The sequence below is a fragment of the Ornithorhynchus anatinus genome, chromosome 16, assembly GCF_004115215.2.
Source record: "Ornithorhynchus anatinus isolate Pmale09 chromosome 16, mOrnAna1.pri.v4, whole genome shotgun sequence".
Lineage (NCBI taxonomy): Eukaryota > Metazoa > Chordata > Mammalia > Monotremata > Ornithorhynchidae > Ornithorhynchus > Ornithorhynchus anatinus.
Genome location: NC_041743.1, coordinates 1,864,512 through 1,892,375, shown reverse-complemented (window position 1 = coordinate 1,892,375; position 27,864 = coordinate 1,864,512). Strand labels below are relative to the sequence as shown.

The 27,864-nt window shown below is 59.5% G+C and overlaps 1 protein-coding gene and 2 long non-coding RNA genes across 3 annotated transcripts; all 3 read left to right on the top strand.

Moving 5' to 3' along the window:
* Positions 1 to 1,066: 1,066 nt before the first annotated feature.
* CFAP91 (cilia and flagella associated protein 91) lies at positions 1,067 to 15,561 on the top strand. Its single transcript, XM_039914341.1, has 17 exons — positions 1,067 to 1,208; positions 2,734 to 2,810; positions 3,124 to 3,281; positions 3,507 to 3,590; positions 5,238 to 5,294; positions 6,253 to 6,476; positions 7,065 to 7,242; positions 8,334 to 8,491; positions 8,631 to 8,813; positions 10,267 to 10,409; positions 11,426 to 11,539; positions 12,533 to 12,604; positions 12,724 to 12,870; positions 13,540 to 13,761; positions 14,161 to 14,309; positions 15,348 to 15,439; positions 15,536 to 15,561. The coding sequence occupies exons 1-17, from the start codon at positions 1,067 to 1,069 to the stop codon at positions 15,559 to 15,561; spliced, it is 2,226 nt and encodes a 741-aa protein (XP_039770275.1).
* A 610-nt stretch (positions 15,562 to 16,171) lies between these two features.
* On the top strand, positions 16,172 to 17,064 carry LOC114817478. The gene is made up of 2 exons (XR_003765331.1): positions 16,172 to 16,218; positions 16,858 to 17,064. It is a non-coding gene; the product is annotated as an uncharacterized LOC114817478 (long non-coding RNA).
* Positions 17,065 to 25,139: 8,075 nt separating this feature from the next.
* LOC120638904 lies at positions 25,140 to 27,639 on the top strand. The gene is made up of 3 exons (XR_005660943.1): positions 25,140 to 25,221; positions 25,847 to 26,128; positions 27,275 to 27,639. It is a non-coding gene; the product is annotated as an uncharacterized LOC120638904 (long non-coding RNA).
* Positions 27,640 to 27,864: the final 225 nt, after the last annotated feature.

Genomic DNA, 27,864 nt, shown 5'->3' with positions numbered 1-27,864 from the left:
AAGCATCGACTGTAGACGACCCGTTCTAGGATTTTGGAAAGGAAGGGTAGTAGGGAGATAGGGCGATAACTGGAGGGGGAAGTGGGGTCGAGAGCGGGTTTTTTTAGGATGGGGGAGACGTGGGCATGTTTGAAGGCAGCGGGGAAGGAGCCCTTGGAGATTGAGTGGTTAAAAATAGAACTTAAGGAAGGGAGGAGGGCAGGGGCGATGGTTTTAATAAAGTGAGAGGGAATGGGGTCTGAGGCGCAGGTTTTCAGCTGTATTGTCCTTTCCCAAGCGCTTAGTCCAGTGCTCTGCACACAGTAAGGGCTCAATAAATGCAAATGAATGAATGAAGCTGGGAGCTCTGCTGGATTTGGAAGGGGGGTGACTAGAAGAAGCAGCGTGGCTCAGTGGAAAGTGCCCGGGCTTGGGAGTCAGAGGTCATGGGTTCGAATCCCGAATCTGCCACCCGTCAGCTGTGTGACTGTGGGCAAGTCACTTCACTTCTCTGGGCCTCAGTGACCTCCTCTGTATAATGGGGATTAAGACCGTGAGCCCCATGTGGGACAACCTGATGACCCTGTATCTCCCCCAACGCTTAGAACAGTGCTCTGCACATAGTAAGCGCTTAACAAATACCAACATTATTATTATTATTGGGCTCTAACCCCGGCTCCGCCACATATCTGCTGTTTGACCTTGGGCAAGACACTTCATTCCTCTGGGCCGCAGTTTACCTCATCTGTAAAATGGGGATGAAGACTGTGAGCCTCACATGGGACAACCTGATGACCCTGGATCTCCCCCAGCGCTTAGAACAGTGCACTGCACATAGTAAGCGCTTAACAAATACCAACATTATTATTAGGAGTTTCCAGGCCCAAAGCGCGCATGCGCGGGGCTCTCCCCGCCTGGCCTCGTGTGACTCCGCCCTCCAGCGCGCGTGCGCGGAGCGCCCCCTCCCCCCCCGCCCGCATGCGCAGAGCCCTTCCCGGCCCCGCGGCTGGCGCGCGTGCGCGGCGTCGGTTGCCATGGGGACGGGCCCCCCGCGCGCCTCTCCCCGCCTCGGGCCGGAGCGGGAGGGATGGCGGGCGGATCGCCGGCCGCCATGAGCCGGAGCCGCAGCCAGATGGAGTCCACGGAGGCCGGCCGGGCCCCGCCGCCCGTCAGGACCCGGCTGGCCACCCGACCGGGCCTCGAGGACCGAGCGAACGACTACTTGTATGGTGAGGCCACACCCCTGACCTCTGACCCCTCACCCATCATGAATGAATGAACGAACAAAAGGACCGCCCCGAGGGCTGTCGGGAGTTTGGTTCGGAGGGCAGTTCACGTGCTGAAGGGAGGTCACGTGCTCCCCTCCCTGCCCACGTGCCCCTCCAGAGCACGTGATCTCCCTTCAGCACGTGAACTGCCCTCCGAACCAAACTCCCGACAGCCCTCGGGGCGGTCCTTTTGTTCATTCATTCATTCATTCATTCATTTATTTCCCTCAGTCGTGGCTCGGGGGAAAGAGGCCGGGCTGGGGAGTCAGAGGTCGTGGGTTCAAATCCTCCCCTCCCCCCCGCCCCCCGCTGCTTGTCAGCTCTGTGACTTTGGGCAAGTCGCTTCACTTCTCTGGGCCTCGGTGACCCCTTCTGTCAAATGGGGATGAAGCCTGGGAGCCCCACGGGAGACAACCTGATCCCCCGTCCCCCGTGCTCAGAACAGTGCTTTGCACATAGTAAGCGCTTAACAAATGCTATCATTATCCTTATTTGCAGAGCAGCGGCGTGGCTCAGTGGAAAGGGCCCGGGCTTGGGAGTCAGAGGTCGTGGGTTCTAATCCCGGCTCCCCCGCTTGCCAGCAGTGTGACTTTGGGCAAGGCACCTCACTTCTCTGGGCCTCAGTGACCTCATCTGTAAAATGCGGATTAAAACTGGGAGCCCCACGTGGCACCACCTGATCACCTCGTATCCCCCCCCGGCGCTTAGAACAGTGCTTGGCACATAGTAAGCGCTTAACAAATACCACTGTTATTATTATGGGGATGAAGACCGTGAGCCCCACGTGGGACAGGGACTGTGTCCAATCTGATTATCTTGTATCCATCCCAGCGCTTAGAACAGTGCCTGGCACATAGTAAGCACCCCACAAAAACCCCAGTTGTTATTCTGTTTATCCTGGGGATGTCTCCACCAGACTACTTGTTTTGTTCTGTTATGCTCTGCTATCTCCCCCGTTTAGACTGTGAGCCCGTTATTGGGCAGGGATCGTCTCTATCTGTTACCGAATTGTCCATTCCAAGCGCTTAGTACGGTGCTCTGCACATAGGAAGCGCTCAATAAATACTATTGAATGAATTAATATTATTATTAATAATTATTATTACTGGGACAATTAACTGGGGTGTGGACATTGTGTCCCATCGCACTGTTCCCTTGGGCCATTGGCCGGGCTCCCCCCCCCCCCCCCCCCCGGGAAGCAGCGTGGTTCAGTGGCAAGAGCCCGGGCTTGGGAGTCAGAGGTCATGGGTTCGAATCCCGGCTCTGCCACTTGTCAGCTGTGTGACTGTGGGCGAGTCACTTCGCTTCTCAGGGCCTCAGATACCTCATCTGTAAAATGGGGATGAAGACCGGGAGCCTCACGTGGGACAACCCGATGACCCCGTATCTCCCCCAGCGCTTAGAACAGTGCCCTGCACGTAGTAAGCGCTTAACAAACACCGACATTATTATAACGTCTGGCCCCGTTGGCCTGTTCCTATTGCAGACCCACTGTTCACCGTGTCCAGCGAGCAGGACCACGCGCAGGCTAACATCCGGGCCATCCTCCTACAAAACAGGCTGGTAGGTCACGGCACCGCAACGGCCCGCGAGGCCTCCTCCACGAGAAGCGGCGAGGCCCGGTGGATAGAGCGCGGGCCTGGGCGTCGGAAGGGAGGCGGGAGGACGTCCCCGGGCCGGAGGCGGGACGCGGACCAGAGGTCGGGAGCGAGAGAGGCAAGATGGAGGCGTGGGGAGGAAGTCGGCGTTAGAGGAACGAAGAGTGCGGGCTGGGTCGTAGAAGGAGATCGGGGGGTGAGGGGATCGAGGGGTCTCAAGCCGTCTTTCCTCCCTCCTCACCCGCGGCCGTCGCCACCCCCGCCGTGCCCGCCCCCAGCTCAAGTTCCCCAGGTTTCGGAACATGTTCAGCCAGCTGCGACACTACCCCAGCTTCTCCCTGGTCATGTCCACCGAGGACCCGGTCCCGCCGTTCATCGACCGCGCCTGGAGGGGCCCGGCCCAGCGGCGGAAGGAAGCCCTCCGGAGGCTGGCGGCGTGAGTGTGACCCCGCGTCCCCCGTATCCGTCCAGCCCCCGTGGCCTCAGGCGGAGAAAGGGCCCGGAGCGGGGAGAAGATGGAGGAGAAAACCAGGCGGCCCGCACTGGGCCGTGCCCGCCGGCCCCTCGGGGGAGAGGGGGAACTGGGCATCCACGCGGCCGGCCCAGGGCCTCTTTGGCCGCCGCCGCTGGTCTCTGACCGCGGTCTCCCCGCCCCCCGTAGATCCGACCCTTCTTTTCGGCCGCCCCGGGACGTTTACGAAGACCCCGAAGTCAGCGGGAGGAATCGCTACAAGTATTTCGAACGGTAGGAAACGGCCTCCACGGGGCTCGGGCCCTCGGCCCGGGGCGGCCTCGGGGGTCCGGTGGGCGTGGGGTGAGGCCTCCCCCGCCCCTCCCCGGCCCCCAGGTCGTCGGCGGCCCAGAGCATCCGAGCAGATCAGAGGGGCCGGCGGGGGACTGTTCGGAGGAGGGCCGAGCCAGGCCAGAGAGTAATAATATTTGTGGTATTTGTTAAGTGCTTACTACTGTGTGCCAGCCCCTGCTGTAAGCGCTGGGGTAAATAGTAATTATAATGAACATCAACGGTGCTATTTGTTAAGCGCTTACTCTGTGCCAGGCACTGTTCTAAGCGCTGGGGCCGATACAAGATAGTTGCGTTAGACACTGCCCCCGCCTCACATATTCCAGATGAGGGAACTGAGGGCCAGAGAAGTGAAGTGACCGGTCCAAGGCCACACAGCACACAAGTGGAGGAGCCGGGATTAGAACCCGTGACCCTCTGACTCCCAGGCCTGTGCTCTATCCATATGCCTTTCCTGACTAAGCCCTTCTTTCCCCTTCTCCCACTCCCTTCTGCGTCGCCTTGATTTGCTCCCTTTATTCATCCCCCCCCCCCTTCAGCCGCACCCCACTTATGTCCAGATCTGTAATTTATTTATTTCTATTAACGTCTGTCTCCCCCTCTAGACTGTAAGCTCGCTGTGGGCGGGGGATGTCTCTGTTTTATTGTTCTGTCGTCCTCTCCCACGTGCTTCGTACAGCGCTCTGAAATTCAGTAAGCACTCAGTAAATATGAATGAATGACTGACTCTGCATACACCGTATCTATCTCAGTGGTTAGTAGAGTGTTTGGCACATAATGAGCGCTTAATAAATGCAAGTATTTTTATTGTTATCATATGAAGGAGGTGTTGGTTAGTCAGACCACTGTTGAGAAGCAGCGTGGCTCAGTGGAAAGAGCCCGGGCTTGGGAGTCAGAGGTCATGGGTTCGAATCCCAGCTCTGCCACTTGTCAGCTGTGGGCAAGTCACTTCACTTCTCTGTGCCTCAGTTCCCTCATCTGTAAAATGGGGATTCGGACTGTGAGCCTCACGTGGGACGACCCGATGACCCTGTATCTCCCCCAGCGCTTAGAACAGTGCTCTGCACAGAGTAAGCGCTTAACAAATACCAACGTTATTATTATTATCATTACTAAACGCGTGGGAAGAATAAGCAGACGCATTCGCAGTCCACGGTGAGTTCACAGCTTGGAAGGAGGGTTAGCGGGTTAAGCCACGGTAGTGAGTTCGTTGTGAGCGGGGAACACGTCTACCAACTGGATTGTAGGGTGCTTCCCCAAGTGCTTGGCTCAGGGCTCTGCACACGGGAAGCGCTCAATAAATACCACCGATTGATCGATAATAGGAATGGTATTTATTAAGCCCGTCGTGTGCGGAGGACTGAACTGAGGACTAGCCAGCGGGTGGGCACTGGCCTGGGGACCTGGGCCGGCTCTGCCAGAGAAGTGGCCTCCCCGCTTACCGCCCGTAAAGTCTGCCTGGTCCTCGGGCTGCAGGGGGAGAGGGGGACGGGTGGGCGTCCGGCCTGGGCGAGAAAAGCCCCGCTCCGTCTCAGAGAGAAAGCGAAAGCCCTCCCTTTTTACACATGTGTTTCCTCCTCTTTTTTCCAGGCCAGTCCTCCCGTTCTTCAAACAGATGCCCCTCAACGCCATCCTCACAGCAGCCAGGTAGGAAGAGGGCCCCAAGCCTGGCACCCTGGCACTCCGGTCCGCGGCTCTCCCCGGTCCGAGACGCTTTTAATACTGTTGGTATTTGTTAAGCGCTCACTATGTGCCGAGCACTGTTCTAAGCGCTGGGGGAGAGACAGGGGAATCAGGTCGTCCCACCTGAGGCTCTCAGTTAATGCCCATTTTACAGATGAGGGAACTGAGGCACAGAGAAGCGAAGTGACTCGCCCACAGTCACACAGCTGACAAGTGGCAGAGCCGGGAGTCGAACTCATGACCTCTGACTCCGAAGCCCAGGCTCTTTTCCACTGAGCCATGCATGCTTTTCTGGCCCTAGACCGAGTTCTAGAGCCGTCCCCCGGGGTTTGTCATATGAGCCCCCCGACTGGGTTCTAGAGGGAAAGCCCTGTGTTTCCTACGCTGTTCTAGAGCAACTTGCGTGTATCTGTCATATTCACGCATTCGGTCGTAGTTACTGAGCCCCACACCGTGTTGGAGAGCATCCTCCGTGTGTTCGCTGTAGTCTTACTAGTAAGGCATGTAGCTAATAATAATAATAATAATAATGTTGGTATTTGTTAAGCGCTTACTACGTGCAGAGCACTGTTCTAAGCGCCGGGGTAGACGTAGGGGAATCGGGTTGTCCCACGCGGGGCTCACGGTCTTAATCCCCATTTTGCAGATGAGGTGACTGAGGCCCAGAGAAGTGAAGTGACTCGCCCACAGTCACACAGCTGACGAGTGGCAGAGCCGGGATTCGAACTCATGACCTCTGACTCCAAAGCCCGTGCTCTTTCCACTGAGCCACGCTGCTTCTCTACCTGTTTAGAGTAGCTGTCTACTCTTCTATTGTCCTCCCCCAAGCGCTCAATCCAGTGCTTTGCTCAGCGAAGGCGCTCAATAAATACGATCGCGGGAAAGAGCGAATGACAGCTCCGGGTCTCGATTTGCCCCGTAGAGCGTTATATCCGAGGATTCTCGGCGTCGTCCCCTCTAGGCCCTCCGGGGGTCCCTTTCCCGCGGCCCACCAGCGGCAGCCGGGCATCCCCCCGGCGCAGACGGTGGGCACCCAGACGGACTACCGCGACGGCGAAGCCCAGACGGGGCCGTACAGCCCCGACTACGTGGTGGTGTGTCAGGAGTCCATCCCCGAGCTGCTGACGCTGGCCACGCTCACCTGGGGTGAGTCGGCGCCCCGGCCCGGCCGAGGGCCGCGGCCGGCCGCACCGCCGCGCCCGATGCCGTTTTCTCTGGGTCCCCCTCGAGCTCGGCTTCTCTCAGTCTCTGCTCCTCTCGTCCTCTCGGTTTTTCCGTCTCGGGGGAGTGGCTGGGGCCCGGGCCCGGGACTCAGAGGGTCGTGGGTTCTAGCCCCGGCTCTGCCGCCTGTCTGCTGGGTGCCCCGGGGCAAGCCACTTCTCCGTGCCTCAGTTACGTCATTTGTAAAGCGGGGATTGAGACTGTGAGCCCCTCATGGGGCGGGGACTGTGCCCATCCCGATTTGCTTGGCTCCACCCCGGTGCTCGGCACGGCGCCTGGCACCTAGAACGGGCTTAGCAGAAAGCATCATTATCGTTATTCGTATTCAGTACCGCAGTTATTGTGATGACGATTATCTCTTTTCACCCCTGAGTGTCTCTGCCCCGGTCTCCCTTCTCTCCCTCTTGATCTCGTCCGGTCTCGCTCCCGGGGACCGCCCACCCCCGACTCCCCCGGAGACGCCCCCGGCCCCTTCCCGAATCGCGGCTCCCGGGTGTCCCCCCCCCCCCACAGGCCGGGGCCTCCCGGCGGGCCTGGCCGAGGTGGAGATGATCGAGCGAGCCCGGGAGAAGCGGGCCTGGGAAGCCACCCTCCCGCCCCTGAACGACTTAGCCCAGCTCGACAAGAGGAGGAGGATGGTGGACGAGATGGAGAGGAGAGAGTGGGCCTTCCGAGAGCACGAGATCGGGAAGTAAGTGCCCCGGCGTCCCTCCGACGGAGCCCCCCGGCTGCCCACCGCGCCTCTCCGTCCCCCCCCCCCCCCCGGGCCGCGGGGGACGGCCCCGGAGGCCCCGGTCGGATCCGGCCGGATCTCGGGGGTCCTCGGCTCCCCGAAGGGGAGGGCAGCTGCTGCATTCCGCCGACTGATAGGGATCGGTAATAATAATAATCGTATTATCCGTTAAGCTCTTCCTGTGTTCCAGGCCCCGTGCTAAGCGCCGGGGTGGCCACAAGCGGATCGGGTTGGACCCAGTCCCTGTCCCACGCGGGGCTCCCGGTCTCGATCCCCGTTTTCCAGATGAGGGAACAGAGGCCCAGAGAAGAACTGACTTGCCCAGGGCCACCCGGGGGACAAGTGGCAGAGGCAGGATTAGAACCCTCGGCCTTCTAGCTCCCGGGCCCGGGCTCCGTCCGCTAGGCCGTGCTGCTTGAGCGCCTCCGCTGGGCACAACGCTGGGCCGAGGGCGTGGGGGAGGGCACTAGACTGAGTAGACGAGATCCCTTCCCTCGAGGAGCGGGCAGTCCACTGCGTGCGGAGCACTGGGCGGAGCGCTCGGGAGAGTCCAGTAGAGTTAGTAGGCTCGATCCCTGCCCCCAAGGAGCTTCTCCCACTCCCTTCAGAGCCCGGGCTCGGGAGTCAGAGGTCGTGGGTTCTAATCCCGGCTCCGCCGCTCGTCAGCTGGGTGCCCGTGGGCAAGTCACTTAGCTTCTCTGTGCCTCAGTTCCCTCATCTGTCAAATGGGGATGAAGCCTGTGAGCCTCACGCGGGACAACCCGATGACCCCGTATCTCCCCCAGCGCTTAGAACGGTGCTCGGCACGTAGTAAGCGCTTAACAAATACCGACATCATCATCATCATTATTATCGTTTACCCTTCCATTGTCCGCCCCCAAGCGCCCAGTACAGCGCCCTGCCCCCCGTAAGCGCTCGATAAAGGCGATCGGCCGGCCGACTCCGTCGTATCGGCCCCTCCCAAACGCTCAGTCCGGCGCGCCGCCTCCGCCGAGCGCTCGGTAAGTGCCCCGGCCCGACGGATGGATTGATCGCTTGCCTAATTGAAGGCTGCAGGAAGCCCGGCTGGAGGTGCTGAGGCGGCTGTTGAAGCAGCGGGCGGAGAGCCAGAGCCGGCGGAGCGAGACGCGGCTCCGGGCCCGGTGGGTCCGGCTGCAGGAGGAGAAGGAGGCCAAGGGGCGCGGCCTCCGCCACGACCACGTGACCGGTAACCCCGCTGGGCGGCGCGGGCGGACGTCGGGGCCGGGGGGGGGGGGGCCCCGGGGGGGGACGGGGGCAGGAAAAGCCGCGTGGGCCCGGGGCCGCGGAAGGTCCCCCCGCCCCCCCGAGCCCGGACCCACTCTCAGCCATCAGGAAGCTGAGGCTGAAGGGGCAGAACGTAGAGGGCCAGCTGGAGCCGAGAGACGTCATCCGGGAGTACACGGATTTCGGCTCCCAGTCCTACGGGCCCCTGGCCCGCGTCGGACACTTCCCCGACAGGAACGCGGAGCGCTACGTCGTCCGGAACCGCTTCCTCGACACCTACCAGGGTGAGACCCCCGAGCTCGGGCGGGAGGCCGGTCTGCCTACGTGGAGTTTCAGTCTTATTGTCCTGGTGTCCTCTCCCAAGCGCTTAGCACGGTGGTCTACCCTCAAAAAGCGCTCAATAAAGACGATCGACCGACTGACTACCGTGTGTATCTGTTCTCTTGTCTTAGTGTCCTCTCCCAAGCGCTTAGTACAGTGCTCTGCCCTCAGAAAGCACTCAATAAACACGACCGACCGACTGACTACCGTGCGTATCTGTTCTCTTGTCTTAGTGTCCTCTCCCAAGCGCTTAGTACAGTGCTCTACCCTCAGAAAGCGCTCGATAAACACGATCGACCGACTGATTACTGTGCGTATCTGTTCTCTTGTTCTAGTGTCCTCTCCCAAGCGCTTAGTTTTAGCTCTGCCCTCAGAAAGCGCTCAATAAACACGATCGACCTACTGACTACCGTGCGTATCTGTTCTCTTGTCTTAGTGTCCTCTCCCAAGCGCTTAGTAAAGTGCTCTGCCCTCAGAAAGCGCTCAATAAACACGATCGACCGACTGATTACCGTGCGTATCTGTTCTCTTGTTCTAGTGTCCTCTCCCAAGCGCTTAGTACAGTGCTCTGCCCTCAGAAAGCGCTCGATAAACACGATCGACCGACTGACTACCGTGCATATCTGTTCTCTTGTCCTGGTGTCCTCTCCCAAGCGCTTAATACAGCGCTCTGCCCCCAGAAAGCGCTCAGAAAACACGATCGACCGACTACCGTGTATATCTGTTCTCTCGTTCTAGTGTCCTCTCCCAAGCGCTTAGTACAGCGCTCTGCCCTCAGAAAGCGCTCGATAAACACGATCGACTACCATGTGTATCTGTTCTCTTGTTCTAGTGTCCTCTCCCAAGCGCTTAGTACGGTGCTCTGCCCTCAGAAAGCGCTCAATAAACACGATCGACCGACTGACTACCGTGTGTATCTGTTCTTTTGTTCTAGTGAACCCTCTCAAGCGCTTAGTACAGTACTCTGCCCCCAGAAAGCGCTCAATAAATACGATCTCTGCACATAGTAAGCGCTTAACAAATACCAATATTATTATTATTATTACGATCGACCGCCTGTCTACTGTGTGTATCTGTTCTCTTGTCCTCCTGTCCTCTCCCAAGTGTTTAGAATAGTGCCGTGCCCGGGGTAAGCGCTCGATAACGACGACCGGCCGACTGACTCCTACGTGCCTCTGTTCTGTTGTCTCGTATACTCTCCCAAGCGCTTAGTACAGTGCTCTGCTCCCAGTAAGCTCTCAGGGAATACGACTGGCTGACGGAGCACTGGACGGGCAGAGCACAGTCCCGTTAGTAGCGGGCACGATGGCCGCTCCGGGAGAGGTGAGGGTCCGGGGCCCAGCGCCGTACCGAGCACTTGGGAGTCGCCCTCCCCCTGCTCACGGTCTCCCTCCTCCTCCTCCTCCGGGCCGCCAGGATTTCTAGAGCTGGAAGCGTCGCTCCCGGCGTCTCTGACCCAACCCCGCGTCCGCACCCCGCCCCGGCCCGACCACACGACGAAAGACGGGTTCCTGAAGAAGTCGGCGAGGCTGGAGAACGAGCTGGCCCAGGTCCACCAGGTAGCGGGTTCCACGCGCGGCCCAGAGAGAGACGGAGAGAGAGCACGCGCCGGCTGTCCCGGCTGGGTCCCCGTCTCTTCAGTCCTTGGTTCATTCAGTCGTCTGTACTGAGCGCTTACTGTGTGCAGAGCCCTGGGCCGCGGGCCTGGAAAGCACAGTAGGGCAACAGAGACAATCCCCACCCGCCTAGGCTCCCGGTCTGGCAGCGTGGCAAGAGCCCGGGTTCGGGAGCCAGGGGACGGAGCTTCTTACCTGATGGCCCTGGGCGCATCATTTCACTTCTCCGGGCCTCAGTTACTTCATCTGTAAAATGGGGAGTAGGACTGTGAGCCCCACCTGATTAGCTTCTATCTATCTAGTGCTTAGAACGGTGCCCTGGCATTTAGGAAGCGCTTAACAGGTGACGTAAGTATTATTCTAGACCGGAATCTCCGCGCGGTGGGCAGGGAAGACGTCCACCAACGCTGGTGTGGTGTGGTCCCAACTGCTTAGTTCGGTGCTCTGCCCAAGGAAGCGCTCGATAAATACCGCCGATGGATGGATCGATTTGAAAATAGAGGCCTTTTAACGGTGGTCTTTCGTTCGAGGCCCACCTTGGGCTAAGCACCGTGCTGGGCCCCGGAGCGGACGTGGGACAGGGAGGCCCAAAGCAGGCCCCGGCCCGGCTCATCCTCTAAGAGGCGGGCCGGGCCGGGGCTCTACCCGCCGTTTTACAGAGGACGTCGAGGTCCAGAGAGGTCACACACAAGGTCAGGAGCCGAGCTGGGACTCGAACCCGGGTCTCTCGATTCCCAGCCCCGCGCTCTTCGCGTTAGTCCGCACCGCCTCCTGTCGCCTTCCTCCCCCGAGGCGGGGAGAGGCAGGTTTTCCCTCTGGGCCTCACCGAGAGAGGGCCCGGGCTCGGTGTTGGCACTGAGGGCTGTGGGGCTATGGGGCGTGGCCACGGGGGCATGTGGTAGCCGCCCCCAGGGTGTAGGGGGGGCCGGGGCTGCAGCAGAGGAGGCTCTGGGTCGCAGGTGCTGTTGGAGAAGAAGAAAATTCAGGAGCCCAAGAAACCCCTGCGCTTCCTGGAGAGGAGGACCAAACCGGCCCCTCGACCTCCGACCCCGACCTTCGAGATGCCTACCAACGTAAGGGAGAAACCCCCAGCCCGCTCAGGCGGAACGGGGGGCAGGGATCTATTCGGCTAATTAGGGGATCGGTAGGCGCTCACACCGCGCCCAGCCCCGGGGTGGGTACGAGAGAGACGGGGCTCGCGGTCTAAGGAGGGAGAGCAGGTAGGGTGTCCCGTTTTACCCAGGGGAAACTGAGGCCCAGAGAGGTTCGGTGGCTTACCTGAGGAGACGCACGGTACGCGGAGCTGGGACCGGGACGCCGGCGCTCTCGAGCCCCCTGACGTACAGAGTGGTGTTAAAAAGAGAAGCGGCGGGGCTTAGTGGATGAAACACGGGGAGTCGGAAAGTCCTGGGTTCCGATTCTGCCTCCACCACGTGTCTGCTGTGTGGCCTCGGGCAAGTCACTTCACTCCTCCGGGCCTCAGTGACCCCACCTGTAAAGTGGGGATTAACATTGTGAGCCCCGTGTGGGACAGGGACTGGAACGACCTGTTCGGTTCGTATCTACCCTAGCGTTTGGAACAGTGCTTGGCCCATCGTAAGTGCTTAACGAGTACCCTAATTATTATTATTATTTATTAATAAAAAGAGGGCGAGGGGGTAGAGAAGCAGCCTGGCCTGGTGGCAAGAGCACGAGCTTGGGAGTCAGAGGACGAGGGTTCTGATCCCGGCTCTGCCACCTGTCTGCTGTGCGACCGTGGGCAAGTCACTCGACTTCTCCGGGCCTCAGTTCCCTCATCTTTAAAATGGGGATGGAGACCGTGAGCCCCACGGGGGACGACCTGATCGCCTTGTGGCCACCCTAGCGCTTAGAACGGTGCTTGGCGCAGAGTAAGGGTTTGACGAATGCCGTCATCATTTGTGTTATTAGACAAAGAGCCTGGGGGCGCAGGGGAAAGCGAGGGGCTGCTTTGGACCCCCTCCGCTCTGGATTCAGGGGCGCCGGGTGTCGGGGGGGTCTTGGCAAGGCCCCCCACCCCTGGTCCCACCCCGGGCCTCACTTCGTAGGAGGAGGAGGAGCAAGAAATGGCCATCGTGGACCTGCAGAAGCTCCTACGGGGCCGAGCCGTGCAGAACGTGGTAGGGGGACCGCTACCCTGTCCTCTCCGGCCTCCCTGTCGCCCAAACCCCGGCCGCCCCCGGGGGAGGGCCCGGGCGGGCGTTCACGGCGGGCTGGGGGCGGGGGTGTCTCCGGCCAGATGTTCGAAGGGAAGGAGAAGCGTCTGGAGCTGATCCAGGAGCTGCGCGGCAGCCACGCCCTGCAGGAGGATGACCGCTTGGTCAAGAAGCTGGAGAAGCAGGTCATTCTGGCCCTGCAGCGCCAGCGAGACCTGCAGGAGCACAAGGTGGGCCCGGCCGGCCCTGCGGGAGACCCTTCCCCCCGCCCGGCCCGACCCCTCTCCCCGTCCTCTGCCCACCTCTCTCCGGCCCAAACCACCCCCCGGGTGCTCCGGCGGGGGGTCGCCCCGGAAGCCCGTCCTCGAGACCGTCAACTCGTCTTGGGCGGGGACCGGGTCCCGTCGTTAACAATAATAATAATAATAATGACGGTATTTGTTATGCGCCTGCTATGTGGCACGCTCTGTTTTCAGTGCCGGGGTAGGTACCGGGTCATCGGGTTGACACAAGCCCCTCTCCCCCGAGGGGCTCACAGTCTCAATCCCCATTTTACCGGCAAGGTAGCTGAGGCCCAGAGAAGTGAAGCGACTTGCCCCAGGTCACACAGCAGACAGATGGCGGAGCCGGGATTAGAACGCGGGTCCTCCGACTCCCACGCCCGGGCTCTTGCCACCAGGCCGGGCTGCTGCCCCGCTGCTGTTGTAGCGTACTCTCCCAAGCGCTCGGGACAGTGCCCCGCACCCAGTAAGCGCCGGATAAACACTGAGCCGCCGCACCCCTCGGCCTCAAGGGCAAACGGGCGGGCGAGGGCAAGCGGGACTCCCCGGGACCGCGCCCGTTGCCCCCCGGGGCGGCTCCCGGCGCTGAGGGAGGGGCTTTTTCTCCCCGCTTTCCAGGTGGCGTTGGTGGAGGACCACCTGGCGGGGCTGGCGGGACGGGCCCTGGTGGACATGCTGGACTTCCTGTCCAAAGAGCTGGTTCGGCTGCAGGAGGAGCGGCGCGTCCACGCCTTCGCCCAGCTGGCCGAGCGGCAGCGGCGTCTCCGCGAGGCCGAGGAGAGCGGCCGCCGCCAGCGGGAGCAGAGGCGCCAGCGGGAGGAGGACCAGATCTTCAAGGAGGCCAGTGGGGCCCCGCTTTTTTTCTTTCTAAGGGCGTTGGTGAAGCGCGCGCTCTGCGCCGAGCGCTCCTTCTAAGCGCTGGGGTAGGTACGAGTTTAATGGGGTCGGGCACAGTCCCTGTCCCTTGTGGGGCTCACAGTCTAACGGCGGGGCTCCCCGGTTTTACAGCTGAGGCCCGGAGAAGCGACTCGCCCCACGAAGCAACGGGCGGAGCCGGGGGGAGGACCCATTCCGCCCTTCTGCCCCCCCACCCGGCACCCCCTCGGTCTTTCCGGGACCCATCCCCTCTCCCAACCGGGGGAGACGGGACCGTGAAGGGAAGGGGCCGGGGGCCGGGGGAGGCCGAGGGGCGGGCCGGGCCCGGCCCCCCGCGAGCGAACGGACGGTGTCCCGGCGCAGGTGGTTAAGGTGCACCAGAGCACGGTGACGTCCTACCTGGAAGACATCATCCTGGGGACCCAGGAGAGCACCGCGGAGGAGCAGGCCAGGGAAGAGATCCAGAAGAAGGCCTCGGAGATCAACGACATCGCCTACGAAATGGAGAACCGGTGAGGGCGGGACCCAGTGGCGGGCCGACGGCGTGTCTGCAGCCGGGAGGTTGCAGGGGGCGGCTTTCCTTCACGCGCTAAGAAACCCGCGGGAAGGTCCCTCGGGGGGACCCCCGGGGGGCCGGGAAGGCCCAGGTAACGGTGGCAATGACGGCGATGTCGATTAAGCGCTTACCGTGTGCCGGGCACTCCGCCGAGCGCCGGGATAGAGCCTAGCGAATCGGGTCGGACTCAGTCCCGGTCCCACGTGGGGCTCACAGTCTTCATCCCCGTTTTACAGAGGGGGTCACTGAGGTCCAGTAAAGTGACCTGTCTAAGGTCACACGGCGGGCAAGTGGTGGATCCGGGATTGGAAGCCAAGTCCTTCTGACTCCAAGGCCACTAGGTCACATTGCTTACATTCACACTCACACACATATACACACCCGCTCTCTCTCTCTTCTCTCTCTGTCTCTGTCTCTTTTTCTCTGTCTCCGTCTCTGTGTGTGTGTGTGTGTGTCTCTGTTTCTCTGCCCCTCCGTGCCTGGCGCTATTTTCTCTTCTCCCCCTTTGCCTCATGATCCTCTCTCAGCTTCTCCCCCCGCCTCCCCAAGAGCTGCTCCTTTCTAGATCGCAGGGCGCCAGTCTCGTGCATCTTGCCCCGTCCGTCTCCCCGACTCCAGCCGGGTCGCCCAGCGGTCTGAGCCTTGAAGGGGAAAACCCCGCTGGGCGTCTTCAGAGCTTCGTCCTCTTTGTTTTTGTCCCCGTTCCCCCCGGCCAGGACCCCGGCCCGCGCCGCCGGGGCGCCCCATCCTTCCCCTCCGTGCTGGGGCACCGGTCCTTCAGGGTCCCGCCCTCGTTCCGGTCACTTATCCTCTCCGTCCGCCACGGCCAACGGCCCCACCGCCGGCCATGCTCTCCGGAGGAGACGGGTTCCCACCGTCCCAGGAGGCAGAGGCGGAGGCGGGCCGGCCCCGGCTGGGGCCGCGCGGCAAGAACCGGACCCACCCCCCCCCCGCCCCTCCCCCCCCCGTCCCCTCTCCCCGGTCTTCCCCTCAGCCGGACACACCTGCAGTCGGAAGAGATCGTGGCCGAGCTGGTCTACAGTTTCCTCATCCCGGAAGTGCAGAAGATGGATTTCAAGGAGAAAGGTGAGGGGAGGGCGGTGGGGCGTGGCACCGGTTGGCCACCCCGCACCCCGGGGGGTGGGCGTTCTCCGACGGCTTCGGGGTGGGGGGGCGGTCCAGGCCGCAAGGAAGAGCGGCCGGAATGACCCCTCTGGACTGTTAAGCTCGTTATGGGCACGGAATGTGTTGACTGTCGTATCGTACTCTCCCAAGCGCCTGGTACAGCGCTCTGACAAAGTAAGCGCTCGTTAAATACGGCCGAATGAATGCACGACCGCCTGGAGGACGGTCGGGAAGTGGGAGGGCCGGGCGAGGGCCAGCCGGAGAGGGCGGTCACGGGATTTCAACGTGGTTGCCGGGGGTTGGACCGGTTGACCTTTCACGGCCCCTCTCAGCCCTAGGATTGTGGGATGGCGGTCATCCGTTGGAGGGGGCCGGTGGCCTCGACCTCCCCGAGCCGCGTCGGGGGCCGGGCCAGCCTCCGAGCGGGGAGGGCCCCCGTCGGCACCGTGTCAGCTTCTGGGCCCCCCGCTCCCCCCGAGCCTTCTTCAGAGGGTCTCGCCGGTCCGGGGGGCGGACGGCCCTCGGCCCGCCGGGCTCCGGCTCCGAGCCTCGGTGCCCTTCTTTCCGTGCAGTGAAGAAGGCCCAGAGGAAGCACATTCTGGCTGCCCATCAGATCATCCACAGCGGCACCGAGGCGGCGGTGGGGCAGCACCTGGCGGGCCCGGACCCCGCGGGGAGCGGCCCGGGGGACGGGGGGGCCGGCGCCCCGGGCCCCGGGCGGGGCCCCCGGGCCGAGTGAGGTGAGTCCGGGCGGTCCCCTGTGCCCGCCCCAGCGGGTCGCCCGGCCCCACTCGGGTCGCGGAAGGGAGGGTGGTAGATGGGGATGTAGACCGTGAGCTCGTCACGGGCAGGGAACGGGTCTGCTATTCTCTCGTACTCTGCACGTCGCGCTCAATGAATACCGCCGATTGATTGATTGATTGCCCCCTGGGGAAAGGCGGTCTTCCCCGAGTGACCGGCCAGCACCTGGCTTGACCCAGGAGCCTGCCGGGGCCGGTGCTTAATCTCTACCCGGTCCCCGGTGCCCGGGAGACCGTAAGCTCGTCGCGGGCAGGGACCGCGTCTGTTTACCGTCGTATCGTCCTCTCCCAGACGCTCAGTCCGGTGCTCTGCGCCCAGTAAGCGCTCAATAAGTACGACTGACCGACGGGAGCCCCTTTCGGCCTCTGCCCGGAAACAAGGATCCTCGGGCCACGTAGGATTCTCCTCTTTCAGTCCGCCGTGGCTTCCGCCGGGCTCCCGGGCGGCCCGGTAGCTCGCCACGTGGGCGACTGCAGCGGGAACGCTGGGTGGGGATGCCCGGGAGCCAGGTAGCCCCGGGCGCGGTGGCCAGAGTGACCAGGCCGGCCAGCCGCGTCCACCGGGGCTTTCTTTGCCAGGTGGCGAGAGGCTCCGGAGAAGACGTGCGGCGGGGAGGGCAGGACTCCGCCCGGCTGTCTCGACGCGCCCGGCTCCCGCCCGCTGTGTGGCGGGATCCGGGGGCGGCTAGGAAGGGGCGGTGTGGGGAAAGAGGTTTGGCCTGTACGAGGGCACCGAGCCCTTCCCGGGATGTTTGGAAATAAAGCCCGATACGGGCACCCGCCGTCTCTAATAATAATAATAATAATAAAAACCAAAAAACGGGGTATTGGTTAAGCGCTTACTAGGTGCCAGGCACTGTACTAAGCGCTGGGGTAGATGGAAGGTAATCAGGTTGGACACAGTCCCTCTCCCATGTAGGGCTCACAGCGCTTAGAACGGTGGTTGGCACCTAGTAAGCGCCTAACAAACACCATTATTAATATTATTTTTTTTTGATCCCCATTTTCCGGATGGGGGAACTGAGGCCCAGAGAAGCGCCCAAGGTTCTACAGCATAATAATGTTGGTCTTTGTTAAGCGCTTACTATGTGCCGAGCACCGTTCTAAGCGCTGGGGTAGACACGGGGGAAATCGGGTCGCCCCACCTGGGGCTCACAGTCTTAATCCCCATTTTACAGATGAAGTAACTGAGGCACCGAGAAGTGAAGTGACTCGCCCAAAGTCACCCAGCTGACAAGTGGCAGAGCCGGGGTTCGAACCCGTGACCTCTGACTCCAAAGCCCGTGCTCTTTCCAGTGAGCCACGCTGCTTCCCACAGCGGACGTGTGGCGTAGCCGGGATTAGAAGACAAGCAGGGTGGCTCAGTGGAAAGAGCCCGGGCTTGGGCACCCGAGGTCCTGAGTTCTAATCCCGTCTCCGCCGCTTGTCGGCTGTGTGACTCGGGGCGAGTCCCTGGCCTACCTAGGGCTCACAGTCTTCATCCCCATTTTCCAGGTGAGGGAACTGAGGCCCAGAAGAAGAGAGGAGGTGGCTTGTCCCAAGTCCCACAGCAGACAAGTGGCAGAAGTAGGATTGGAACCCAGGTCCTTCTGCCTCCCAAGGCTGGGGTCTAGCCGCTAGGTCATGCTGCTCATTCATTCATTCAATCCTAGTTACTGAACGCTTATTCTGTGCAGAGCACTGTACTAAGCGCTTGGAAAGTCCAATTCAGGAACACATAGAGACGATCTCTGCCCACCGTGGGCTCACAGTCTAGAAAGGGGGGAGACAGACAGCAAAATGAGTCAACGGGCATCAATATAAATAAATAGAATTATATATACAAACATCCAAAGAAGTAAACAGACATTAAGTAAATGGAATTATAGATAAATACATATATACACAAGTGCTGGGGGGCGGGGGGGAAGGGGGGCTTAGTGTGGGAAGGCCTCCTGGAGGAGGTGAGCCTCCAGGAGAGCTTTGAAGAAGGGAAGTGTCATCATCATCATCATCATAATGATGGTATTTGTTAAGCGCTTACTATGTGCCAAGCACTGTTCTAAGCGCCGAGTGGATGCAAGGAGATCAGGTTGTCCCCCGTGACGCTCGCGGTCTTCAGCCTCATTTTACCGATGAGGGAACCGAGGCCCAGAGGGGTGGGCCGGGGCTGAAATCGAGCCCGTCGTCGGGCAGGGATGATGGTCTCCGGCTGTTGCCGAATTGACCGTTCCAAGCGCTTGGTCCAGTGCTCTGCACCTAGTGAGCGCTCCATAAATACTCTTGAATGAATGAAATGCGGGAGTGGGGAAGGATGGGCCGAGACAGGTCAGGCCGAGGGCAGAGTGAAGGCCGCCCCCAGAAGCCCCGACAACCACACCTGTGTCCAGCGCTTAGAACAGTGCTTCGCACATAATAAGCGCTTAACAAATACCACGATGATGATGATTGTTGGGGGGAAGGGGCATCAGGCCTCCCCGCTCGGCCGGCCGTTCCCCCACTCTGGGGCGCTTTGGAGAGGCCCGCCCGGGGGAGGGGGTCGCCCAGGCCCCAACGGTGCCTCTCCCCTTCGCCTGCAGGTAGGTGGTTGAGGGAGAGGGAGGGTGTGATATTTCAGTGCTATTTACTGAGCGCTTCCCTGGTGCAGGGCACTGGCCTAAACGCTTGGGAGTAGGCCAGTGGAACGGTAGGGAGAGCCATTTTCGGGCCCCGAGGGGCTGAGGGCACGGCCCGGAGCCCCCCGGGGGGGACACCGAGCACGCGTGTGCGCACCCGTGTGTGTCAGTGTGCGCACACGTGTGTGTCAGTGTGGGCACATGGGGGAGAAGAGGGTGGGCACCGGCCCTCGCGATGCACCTGGCACGAACGCAAAGCCCAAAGGCGACGGGTCCCACGTGTGAGTGTCTGAACCTACAATTCTGTTTTCTATTTTGATGGTATCGATGCTTGTCCACTTCTTTTTATCCTGCCGTCTGTCTCCCCCTTTTCGACCCTGAGCCCGTCGTTAGCAAGGACGGTCTCTAGCCGTTGCCGCATTGTAGATTCCAAGCGCTTAGCCCAGTGCTGCGCACCCAGGAAGCGCTCAATAAATACGATCGAATGAATGAACGAATGTGTGTGTTTTGCTCTTCGAGGACTTGTCCGGGTCCACGTGGCGGCCGATCCCGGAGCGAGGCAGTCGGTCCATCAGTCGGTCAGTGTATTTATTGGGCGCTCACTTCGATTCAGTCGTATTTAATAACGTTGGTATTTGGGAAGCGCTTACTCTGTGCCGAGCACTGTTCTAAGCGCTGGGGGAGATTCAGGGTCCTCGGGTTGTCCCACGTGAGGCTCACGGGCTTCATCCCCACTTTACAGAGGTCACTGAGGCCCAGAGAAGTGAAGCGACTTGCCCACGGTCACCCAGCTGACAGGTGGCGGAGGCGGGATTCGAACCCACGACCTCTGACTCCTAAACCCGGGCTCTTGCCACGGAAGGGCGCTGCTTCTCTATTAGCGTATCTATTGAGTGCTTACTGTGTGCAAAACACGGTACTAAGCGCTTGGGTGAGTACAATAGACTAATAAACGGGCCTCTAACGAGCTGGCAGTCTAATAGGGGAAGACGGACATGAATAGAAATCAATAAATGAGGGATGTGGACCTAATTGGTGTGGGGCCGGGAGGGGCAAAGACTACAGGGAGCGAATCCAGACGATGGGATTGGGATTGGGATTGGCAGATGGGAGTGCTCTGCACATACCATGTGCCTAACTGTATCTGTTGCCGACTTGTTCATTCCAAGCGCTTAGTACAGTGCTCTGCACATAGTAAGCGCTCAATAAATACTATTGAATGAATAAATACTGTTGAATGAATGAATGGGAGAAGAGGAAAGGGGGGGGCTCAGTCAGGGAAGGCCTCTGGGAGGTGGGCCTTCAGGGATAATAATAATGATGTTGGTATTTGTTAAGCGCTTACTAGGTGCACAGCACTGTCCTAAGCGCTGGGGGAGATCCAGGGTCATCAGGTTGTCTCACGTGGGGCTCGCAGCCTTCATCCCCATTTTCCAGATGAGGGAACTGAGGCGAAGTGACTCCGCCCCCCCGTCACCCAGCTGACAAGTGGCAAGAGTCGGGTTTCGAACCCATGACCTCTGACTCCCAAGCCCGGGCTCTTGCCACTGAGCCGCGAAGGGAGGAGGAGGAGGCCAACGGCTGGACGGCTTTAAAGCCAACGGTGAGGCGTTTTTGTTTGGTACTGGAGTTTTTTGAGGAGGGGAAGGGGTGACGTGTCCTGAACATTTTTGTGGGAAAATGATGCGGGCAGCGGCGTGAAGCCTGGACTGGAGCGGGGGGAGCCAGGAGGCTGAAAATAATATAAATAATAATAATGTTGGTATTTGTTAAGCGCTGACTATGTGCAGAGCACCGTTCTGTTTATCGTGATTAAGTTGTCTTATTTTTGTCCATCTGTCTCCCCCAGTTAGCCCGTCACATTGATGGGCAGGGATCGTCTCTATCTGTTACCGAATTGTCCATTCCAAGCGCTTAGTCCAGTGCTCTGCACATAGTAAGCGCTCAGTAAATACTATCGAATGAAGGAATGTTCTGTGCCCGGGGGGAAATCCAGGCTCAGCAGGTTGTCCCACGTGAGGCTCCCAGTCTTCCTCCCCATTTTCCAGATGAGGTCACCGAGGCCCAGTGAAGTGACTCGCCCACGGTCCCCCAGCTGACAAGGGGCAGGGCGGGAATTCGAACCCGTGACCTGTGACTCTTTCCCCTGAGCCCCGCCGCTTCTCTTGATGAGGGTGATGCACTCGTCCGGGCGGCACAGGATGAGTGATTAGATGAACGTGGGAGCGGTTTGGATGGGGGAGAGGAAAGGGCGGATTTGAGCAGCTGTGAAGGTGGGACTGACAGGATTTGGTGACGGATTGAAGAGGTGGGGGTTGTGTGAGAGAGAAAAATCCAGAATAACACCGACGTTAGGGGCCGGTGAGACGGAAAGGAGGGTGGAAGAGATGACTTGAAGGTAGGAGGAAATGTGAGACTGCCGAGAGGGACAGACATCAGGCCTGGAGGTAATAATAATAATAATAATGTTGCTATTTGTTAAGCGCTTACTCTGTGCAGAGCACTGTTCTAAGACGGAGATGGAGATTTGGGTATATAATAATAATTAAAATGATTATGGGACTTTGGGGTACAGAATAATAATTCAAGTAATTATGGTACTTTTTAATAATGATAATAGTACCTGTTAAGCGCTTACTCTGTGCAGAGCACTGTTCTAAGATGGAGATGGAGATTTGGGTATATAATAATGATTAAAATGATTATGGTACTTTGGGGTACAGAATAATAATTCAAGTAATTATGGTACTTTTTAATAATGATAATAGTATCTGTTAAGTGCTTACTCTGTGCAGAGCACTGTTCTAAGACGGAGATGGAGATTTGGGTATATAATAATGATTAAAATGATTATGGTACTTTGGGGTACAGAATAATAATTCAAGTAATTATGGTACTTTTAAATAATGATAATAGTATCTGTTAAGCGCTTACTCTGTGCAGAGCACTGTTCTAAGATGGAGATGGAGATTTGGGTATATAATAATAATTAAAATAATTATGGTACTTTGGGGTATGTAATAATTAAAATGATTATGGTACTTTTTAATAATAACAATAATACTATCTGTTAAGCGCTTACTCTGTGCAGAGCACTGTTCTAAGACGGAGATGAAGATTTGGGTATATAATAATGATTAAAATAATTATGGTGCTTTGGGGTATAGAATAATTAAAACGATTATGGTCCTTTTTAATAATAATAATATTTGTTAAGCACTTACTGTGTGCCAGGCACTGTTCTAAGCGCTGGGGTGGATACAAGCTAATCGGGTTGGACACAGGCCCTGTCCCACGTGGGGCTCGCGGTCTCGATCCCCATTTTACAGCTGAGGCCGCTGAGGCCCAGAGCAGTGAAGCGACTCTCCCGAGGCCATCCAGCCGATGAGGGTGGGATTAGAACCCACGACCTCCGACTCCCCAGGCCGGGCTCTTGCCACCGAACCACGGGGCGTCGCGAAGAGAGTTGGAGGAGACGAGGGAGAGGGGGCCGGAACCGCACGGAGCCCCGGGGGCGTCTAGGTAGGGTCTTTTTTTTAGGGCAGGGGAGACATGGGCATGTTTGAAAGCAGTGGGGGGAGTAATAATAATAATAATTATGCTATTTAATAATAATAATGTTGGTATTTAAGCGCTTACTATGTGCAGAGCACTGTTCTAAGCGCTGGGGGAGATCCAGGGCAATCAGGTGGTCCACGTGAGGCTCACAGTCTTAATCCTCATTTTCCAGATGAGGGAACTGAGGCTCAGAGAAGTTAATGATAATAATAATGTTGGTACTTGTTAAGCGCTTACTATGTGCCGAGCACTGTTCTAAGCGCTGGGGGAGATACAGGGCAACCAGGTGGTCCCACGTGAGGCTGTCTTCATCCCCATTTTATAATAATGTTGGTATTTGTTAAGCGCTTACTCTGTGCCGAGCACTGTTCTAAGCACTGGGGTTGATACAAGGGAATCAGGTTGTCCCACGTGAGGCTCACAGTCTTCATCCCCATTTTCCAGATGAGGGAACTGGGGCACCGAGAAGTGAAGTGACTCGCCCACAGTCACACAGCTGACAAGCGGCAGAGTCGGGATTCGAACCCATGATTCGGACTCCTAAACCCGGGCTCTTTCCACTGAGCCACGCCTATTTGTTAAGCACTTACAACGTGCTGAGCAGCGTTCTAAGCGCCGGGGGAGATACGGGGTCATCCGATTGTCCCACATCGCATTTTCTAATCCCCATTTTCTCCAGAGAAGGGCACCGAGGCCCCGAGAGGTGAAGTGACCTGCCCCCAGTCACCCAGCTGATTAGCGCCGGAGCCGGGATTCGAACCCACGACCTCTGACTCCCAAGCCCGGGCGCTTGCCCCTGAGACACCCGTGGGTTCATGGGTTCGAATCCCGACTCCACCACTTGTCAGCTGGGTGACTGTGGGCAAGGCACTTCACTTCTCTGGGCCTCAGTTCCTTCATCTGTAAATTGGGGATGAAGACCGCGAGCCTCACGTGGGACAACCTGATGGCCCCGTATCTCCCCCAGCGCTTAGAACAGTGCCCGGCACATAGTAAACGCTTAACAGATACCAATATTATTATTATTTATTTTTAGGGCCCGGCCGGGATGCGGGGGCTGGGGTTCCCTCAACTATGGCAGCCCCAGGGAAGGAAAGCTGGGCTGCCTCCCTGCCTCGTATATGCCTCTCTGTGACAGAGACACACAGAGACAGTCTCTTTAACTCTCTCTGTCTCCCTGCGGGCAGGGAACGCGTAGCATTGTCCTCTCCCAAGCGCTCGGTACAGTGCCCTGCACGCAGCAAGCGCTCAGTAAATACCGTTGAGTGGTAAGCACTTAGTAGCGAGTGCCCCACTCCAACCCCCCAGCACTTAGGGACGTATTTTTAAATTTGTAAATGACATATTGTGGGTTTCTTTCTATCCGTGATTCCCCCCTCTGGACCGTAAGCTCCTTTAAGGGTGGAGACTCGATCTGCTAATTCTGTTGCACGAAGCAGCGGGGCTCAGGGGAAAGAGACTGGATTTAGGAGTCAGAGGTCATGGGTTCTAATCCCCGCCCCGCCGCCCGTCAGCTGTGTGACCTTGGGCAAGTCGCTTGACTTTTCAGGGTCTCAGTTCCCTCATCTGTAAAATGGGGATGAAGACTGTGAGCCCCAAGCGGGACAACCTGCTTAGCCTGTATCTCCCCCCCGGTGCTTGGAACAGTGCTCGGCATATAGTAAGTGCTTAACAAATACCAACATTATTATTATTATTTATTATTATTATTATTATCTTCTCTGGGCCTCACTTCCCTCATCTGGAAAATGATGCAGACTGTGAGCCTCACGTGGCACAACCTGATCGCCCTGTATCTCCCCCCGGCGCTTAGAACAGTGCTCTGCACATAGTAAGCGCTTAACAAATACCAACATTATTATTATTATTATTATTATCTCTGGGCCCGTTCGCCCCTCATCTGTAAAATGGGGATTAACACTGGGAGCGCCAAGCGGGACAACCCGATGACCCTGTATCCACCCCAGCGCTTAGAACAGTGCTCTGCACATAGTAAGCACTTAAATACCAACATTATTATTATTATCTTCTCCGTGCCTCCATCACCTCATCTGTAAAATGGGGATGAAGACTGTGAGCCCTACATGGGACAACCTGCTTACCTTGTATCTCCCCCAGTGCTCAGAACAGCGCTCGGCACATAGTAAGCGCTTAACGAATATCAACATTATTCTCTGTGCCTCCGTTACCTCATCTGTAAAATGGGGATAAAGACTGAGCCCTACTTGGGACAACCTGCTTACCCTGTATCTACCCCAGCGCTTAGAACAGTGCTCGGCACATAGTAAGCGCTTAACCAATACCAGCATTATTACTGTCATAATTGTGTGCTCCCCGAAGCGCTCGGGACAGGGTTCTGCCCCTACTTGGCTCTCAGTAAGTACCGGTGATTGATCGATCGATCGGTCGACGGGTGGCTTGCGGGGGTGACGGCGCTCCACGCTCAGCTGTCCGGTGCGGTCCGTGGGGGCCGGTGGAGCTCAGTCCGTCCACTCCCCCCCCCCCCCCCCAAGCCCTCCTCCTCCAGGAAGCCACCCGGCCAAGACCGGCTCTCCCCGCCCAACGGAGCCACCTCGGAACCGGGCCCGCGGCAGCGCGACAGGGCCTTCGGGGGTGCGGTTGGGTCCCGGCCCGCCCGGAGGCCCCAGAAGATGATGACTGACGGTAGCCCAGCCGGCTCCCGGCTCGCCCGGGGGACCCCGAAGGTCACCCGGCCCGCCCGGGGGACCCCGGCCCGCCTCCGTCCCGCCACGCGCCTGGGCCGAGACTCCACGGAGCCGGGGAAGACAAGGTAAGGGCGGAGACGGTGGCGGGGTGGTTAGTCAGTCCCACCTTCGTGTCCTGGGGGTGTTGGCTGCTGGGCCCCCCCCGCTCCATTCCCCAGCAGCCGCTGTCAATCACCTGTCCCGACTGACAGCCGGGACACACGAGGGCCTGCGCGAACCCACCCCCCGGCTCGCCCGGCTGACGGGGCCCAGGCCCCCCCGCCCATCCCCGGGGTCACGGGGTGGTGCAGCCTGCTGGGGGAAACTGAGGGAGGGGTCCGCCTCCCTCCCACCCCCCCGCACAGTTTTGGGCAGCTCCTCCCGGCCCCCCTTCGTAATGACAGGGTCGAGCATCCCCAGACTGTGCCCCCCCCCCCCCCCGCTTTCCCTCTGCTCCCCCTCCGCACTGTGCTCATTTGTATATATTTATGACCCTTTTCGTTAATGAGGTGGACATCCCCTCGATTCTATTTATCTCGATCATCTGTCTTCTTTTCGTTTCGTTCCGTTTTGCCGTCCGTCTCCCCGGATCAGACCGCGAGCCCGTCGTGGGGCAGGGATGGTCTCTCTCTGTTGCCCAATTGTCCCAGGCGCTTAGTCCAGTGCTCTGCACATAGTAAGCGCTCAATAAGTAACGACTGAACCTCTTAGGTGCCCAGCACCGTCGCAGGCGCTGGGGTAGGTGCCGGAGGACCGGGTTCTCCCCCCGGGAGAGGAGGAGGAGGAGGACAGGCGCTGACCCCCATGTCGCAGAGGCACAGACAGACGAGGCGAGCGGGCCGGGGGGGTCGGGGCCGGGCCGAGCCCGCAGATCCCGACGCCCCCCGGGGCCTCGACTCCGTGCGCTAGGCCGCACCGCCCCAGTTCCACTCCCTGCTCGGGCGACCCCGGACGTCGAGGGGCTCCCGCAGACCACGCAGCTCTTCTCGCAGGGTAGGTGCCCCCGGCGGGTAGGTCCCCTGGCCGCCCCGTTGCGAAAGGGCTTCGCCCCAACCCTCCCGCGTCACCCCTCGAGCAGATGCTTGAGCCCGGAGCGTGAGGCAAGTGGTATCGTACTTTCCGAGCGCTTAGTACAGCGTCCCGCACACAGTAGGCGCTCAAAAAGTAACGACGATGAATGAGACCACAGGTCCTCCTCCTGCGGTGGGTGGGTGTGCGTGCTGGGGGGGGGGGGGAAGACCCCTCCAGGGGCAGGGAGGCAAGCGAAAGGACGACACGACTCCGGGGAAGGTGGAATTTCGTTTCCAGGCTAACCTACTTTTTATTTAATGCAAATTACAGTACCAGTTAACTATTTCCAAACCGAGTCACACAGAACAAAACGTATTTACAGGGGTAACAGGGGGGCCGGGGGGGGGGGGGGAAAACCCAAAAACATTTAAGCATACTTTCCACAAAAAAAGGGTATATTTTAAAATGAAAAAAAAAAAATTCAGTCACAGAGGCATTCAAGTAGTAAATGTTTACAGGTTTTGCTCTTCCTTTAAGTCAAGACAGTCGCACAAGTGTTGTGTGCGGGAGTTTCACAACCCAGAGTCCTTAATCTAGCTAGATACCGGCAGAGAGAGTTCCGCTCCGGGGACGGAGGCGGTCACGCCGTGGCGAGGGGCGGGGACGACGACGGACGGGACGGGTTTCAGTGAGGCACCAGCAAACGCACGGACGAACACAGACTTTACAGGCAAAGCACATCGTCGTCCGTTCCCCCCGCCCTCCCCCCCCCGACAAAGAGCCGGGACCGCCCCGACGGGGAGGCCGGGGGTCCGCCGGAGAGGACGGGGAGGGTCCGGCCCACGGGCGGCGACCTCGAACGGGCCGACCCCCCTCCCGCTCCCCGGGGGCCAGGGGAGACCCCCCCCCCCCCGGGAAGGCCCCGCCGCCCCGAGGCCCCACGGTGGCGGGAGATGTTTGCCCGAGAGCAGCCTTTGGTTCGGGACGGGGGCCTCCCCTCACCCCGGCAGGCCCGGCTCGGGGGGAGGGTGGGCGGGGGGAGACGGGGGAGACGGCGAAAGGAGCCATGTAAACCAAGGCACTCCAAACTCTAGATACACTATACAGCGCTAGGTATCGTCGTTACAGTAACACGGGCCGGGATCGACTGTACAGAGAGAGAACTATGGCTTTGAGAAGCTCGCCTACGTCGTGTCGTCTGATTATGGAACAGCATCGGGGCCGCCGCCGCCGCCGGGATGGCCTCCGCTCCGCTCGTGAAGAACAGTTCCTGGGGCGGCACGTATTTACAGACGGAACGGGGCGCGGGGGCAGGCGGGCAGGGCCCGCTCCTCTTATTTACAGACGGGGCCGGGGCGAGGGGCGAGGACGGCCCCGGCCCCGGCCGCCCCCTCGGCTGTCCCGCCGCCGGCGTGCCCGGGGACTTTCCAGCGGCCGTCGGGTGGCGGGGGAGGGGGCCTCTACCCCGTCCTGACCGAAGCGGGGAAAGCCGGCGCGGGGCGGGGGGGGGGGGCGCGCCCCCCGCGCCCCCTCCCCAGCCGGCCCCCTCCCCCCGACGCGGGACGATCTTTGAACGTCGAAAACACGGATTGTGCCTTAAAGATCCACAGGTCAAGTAATGCCCAGAAGCACCAAGGTGGCGGAGGCCTCCCCTCCTCCCCCGGACCCGCCCTCGGACCCCCCCCCCCGGACGCTCCCCCGTCTCCCCGGCCCCCCCT

Bases quoted from the DNA above. Each gene is read 5' to 3' on its own strand.
- CFAP91 (XM_039914341.1), top strand. From the start codon at position 1,067: ATGGCGGGCGGATCGCCGGCCGCCATGAGCCGGAGCCGCAGCCAGATG. The intron at 8,492-8,630 runs GTAACCCCGCTG...ACCCACTCTCAG, and splicing joins CCGCCACGACCACGTGACCG to CCATCAGGAAGCTGAGGCTG. The intron at 11,540-12,532 runs GTAAGGGAGAAA...CTCACTTCGTAG, and splicing joins CCTTCGAGATGCCTACCAAC to GAGGAGGAGGAGCAAGAAAT.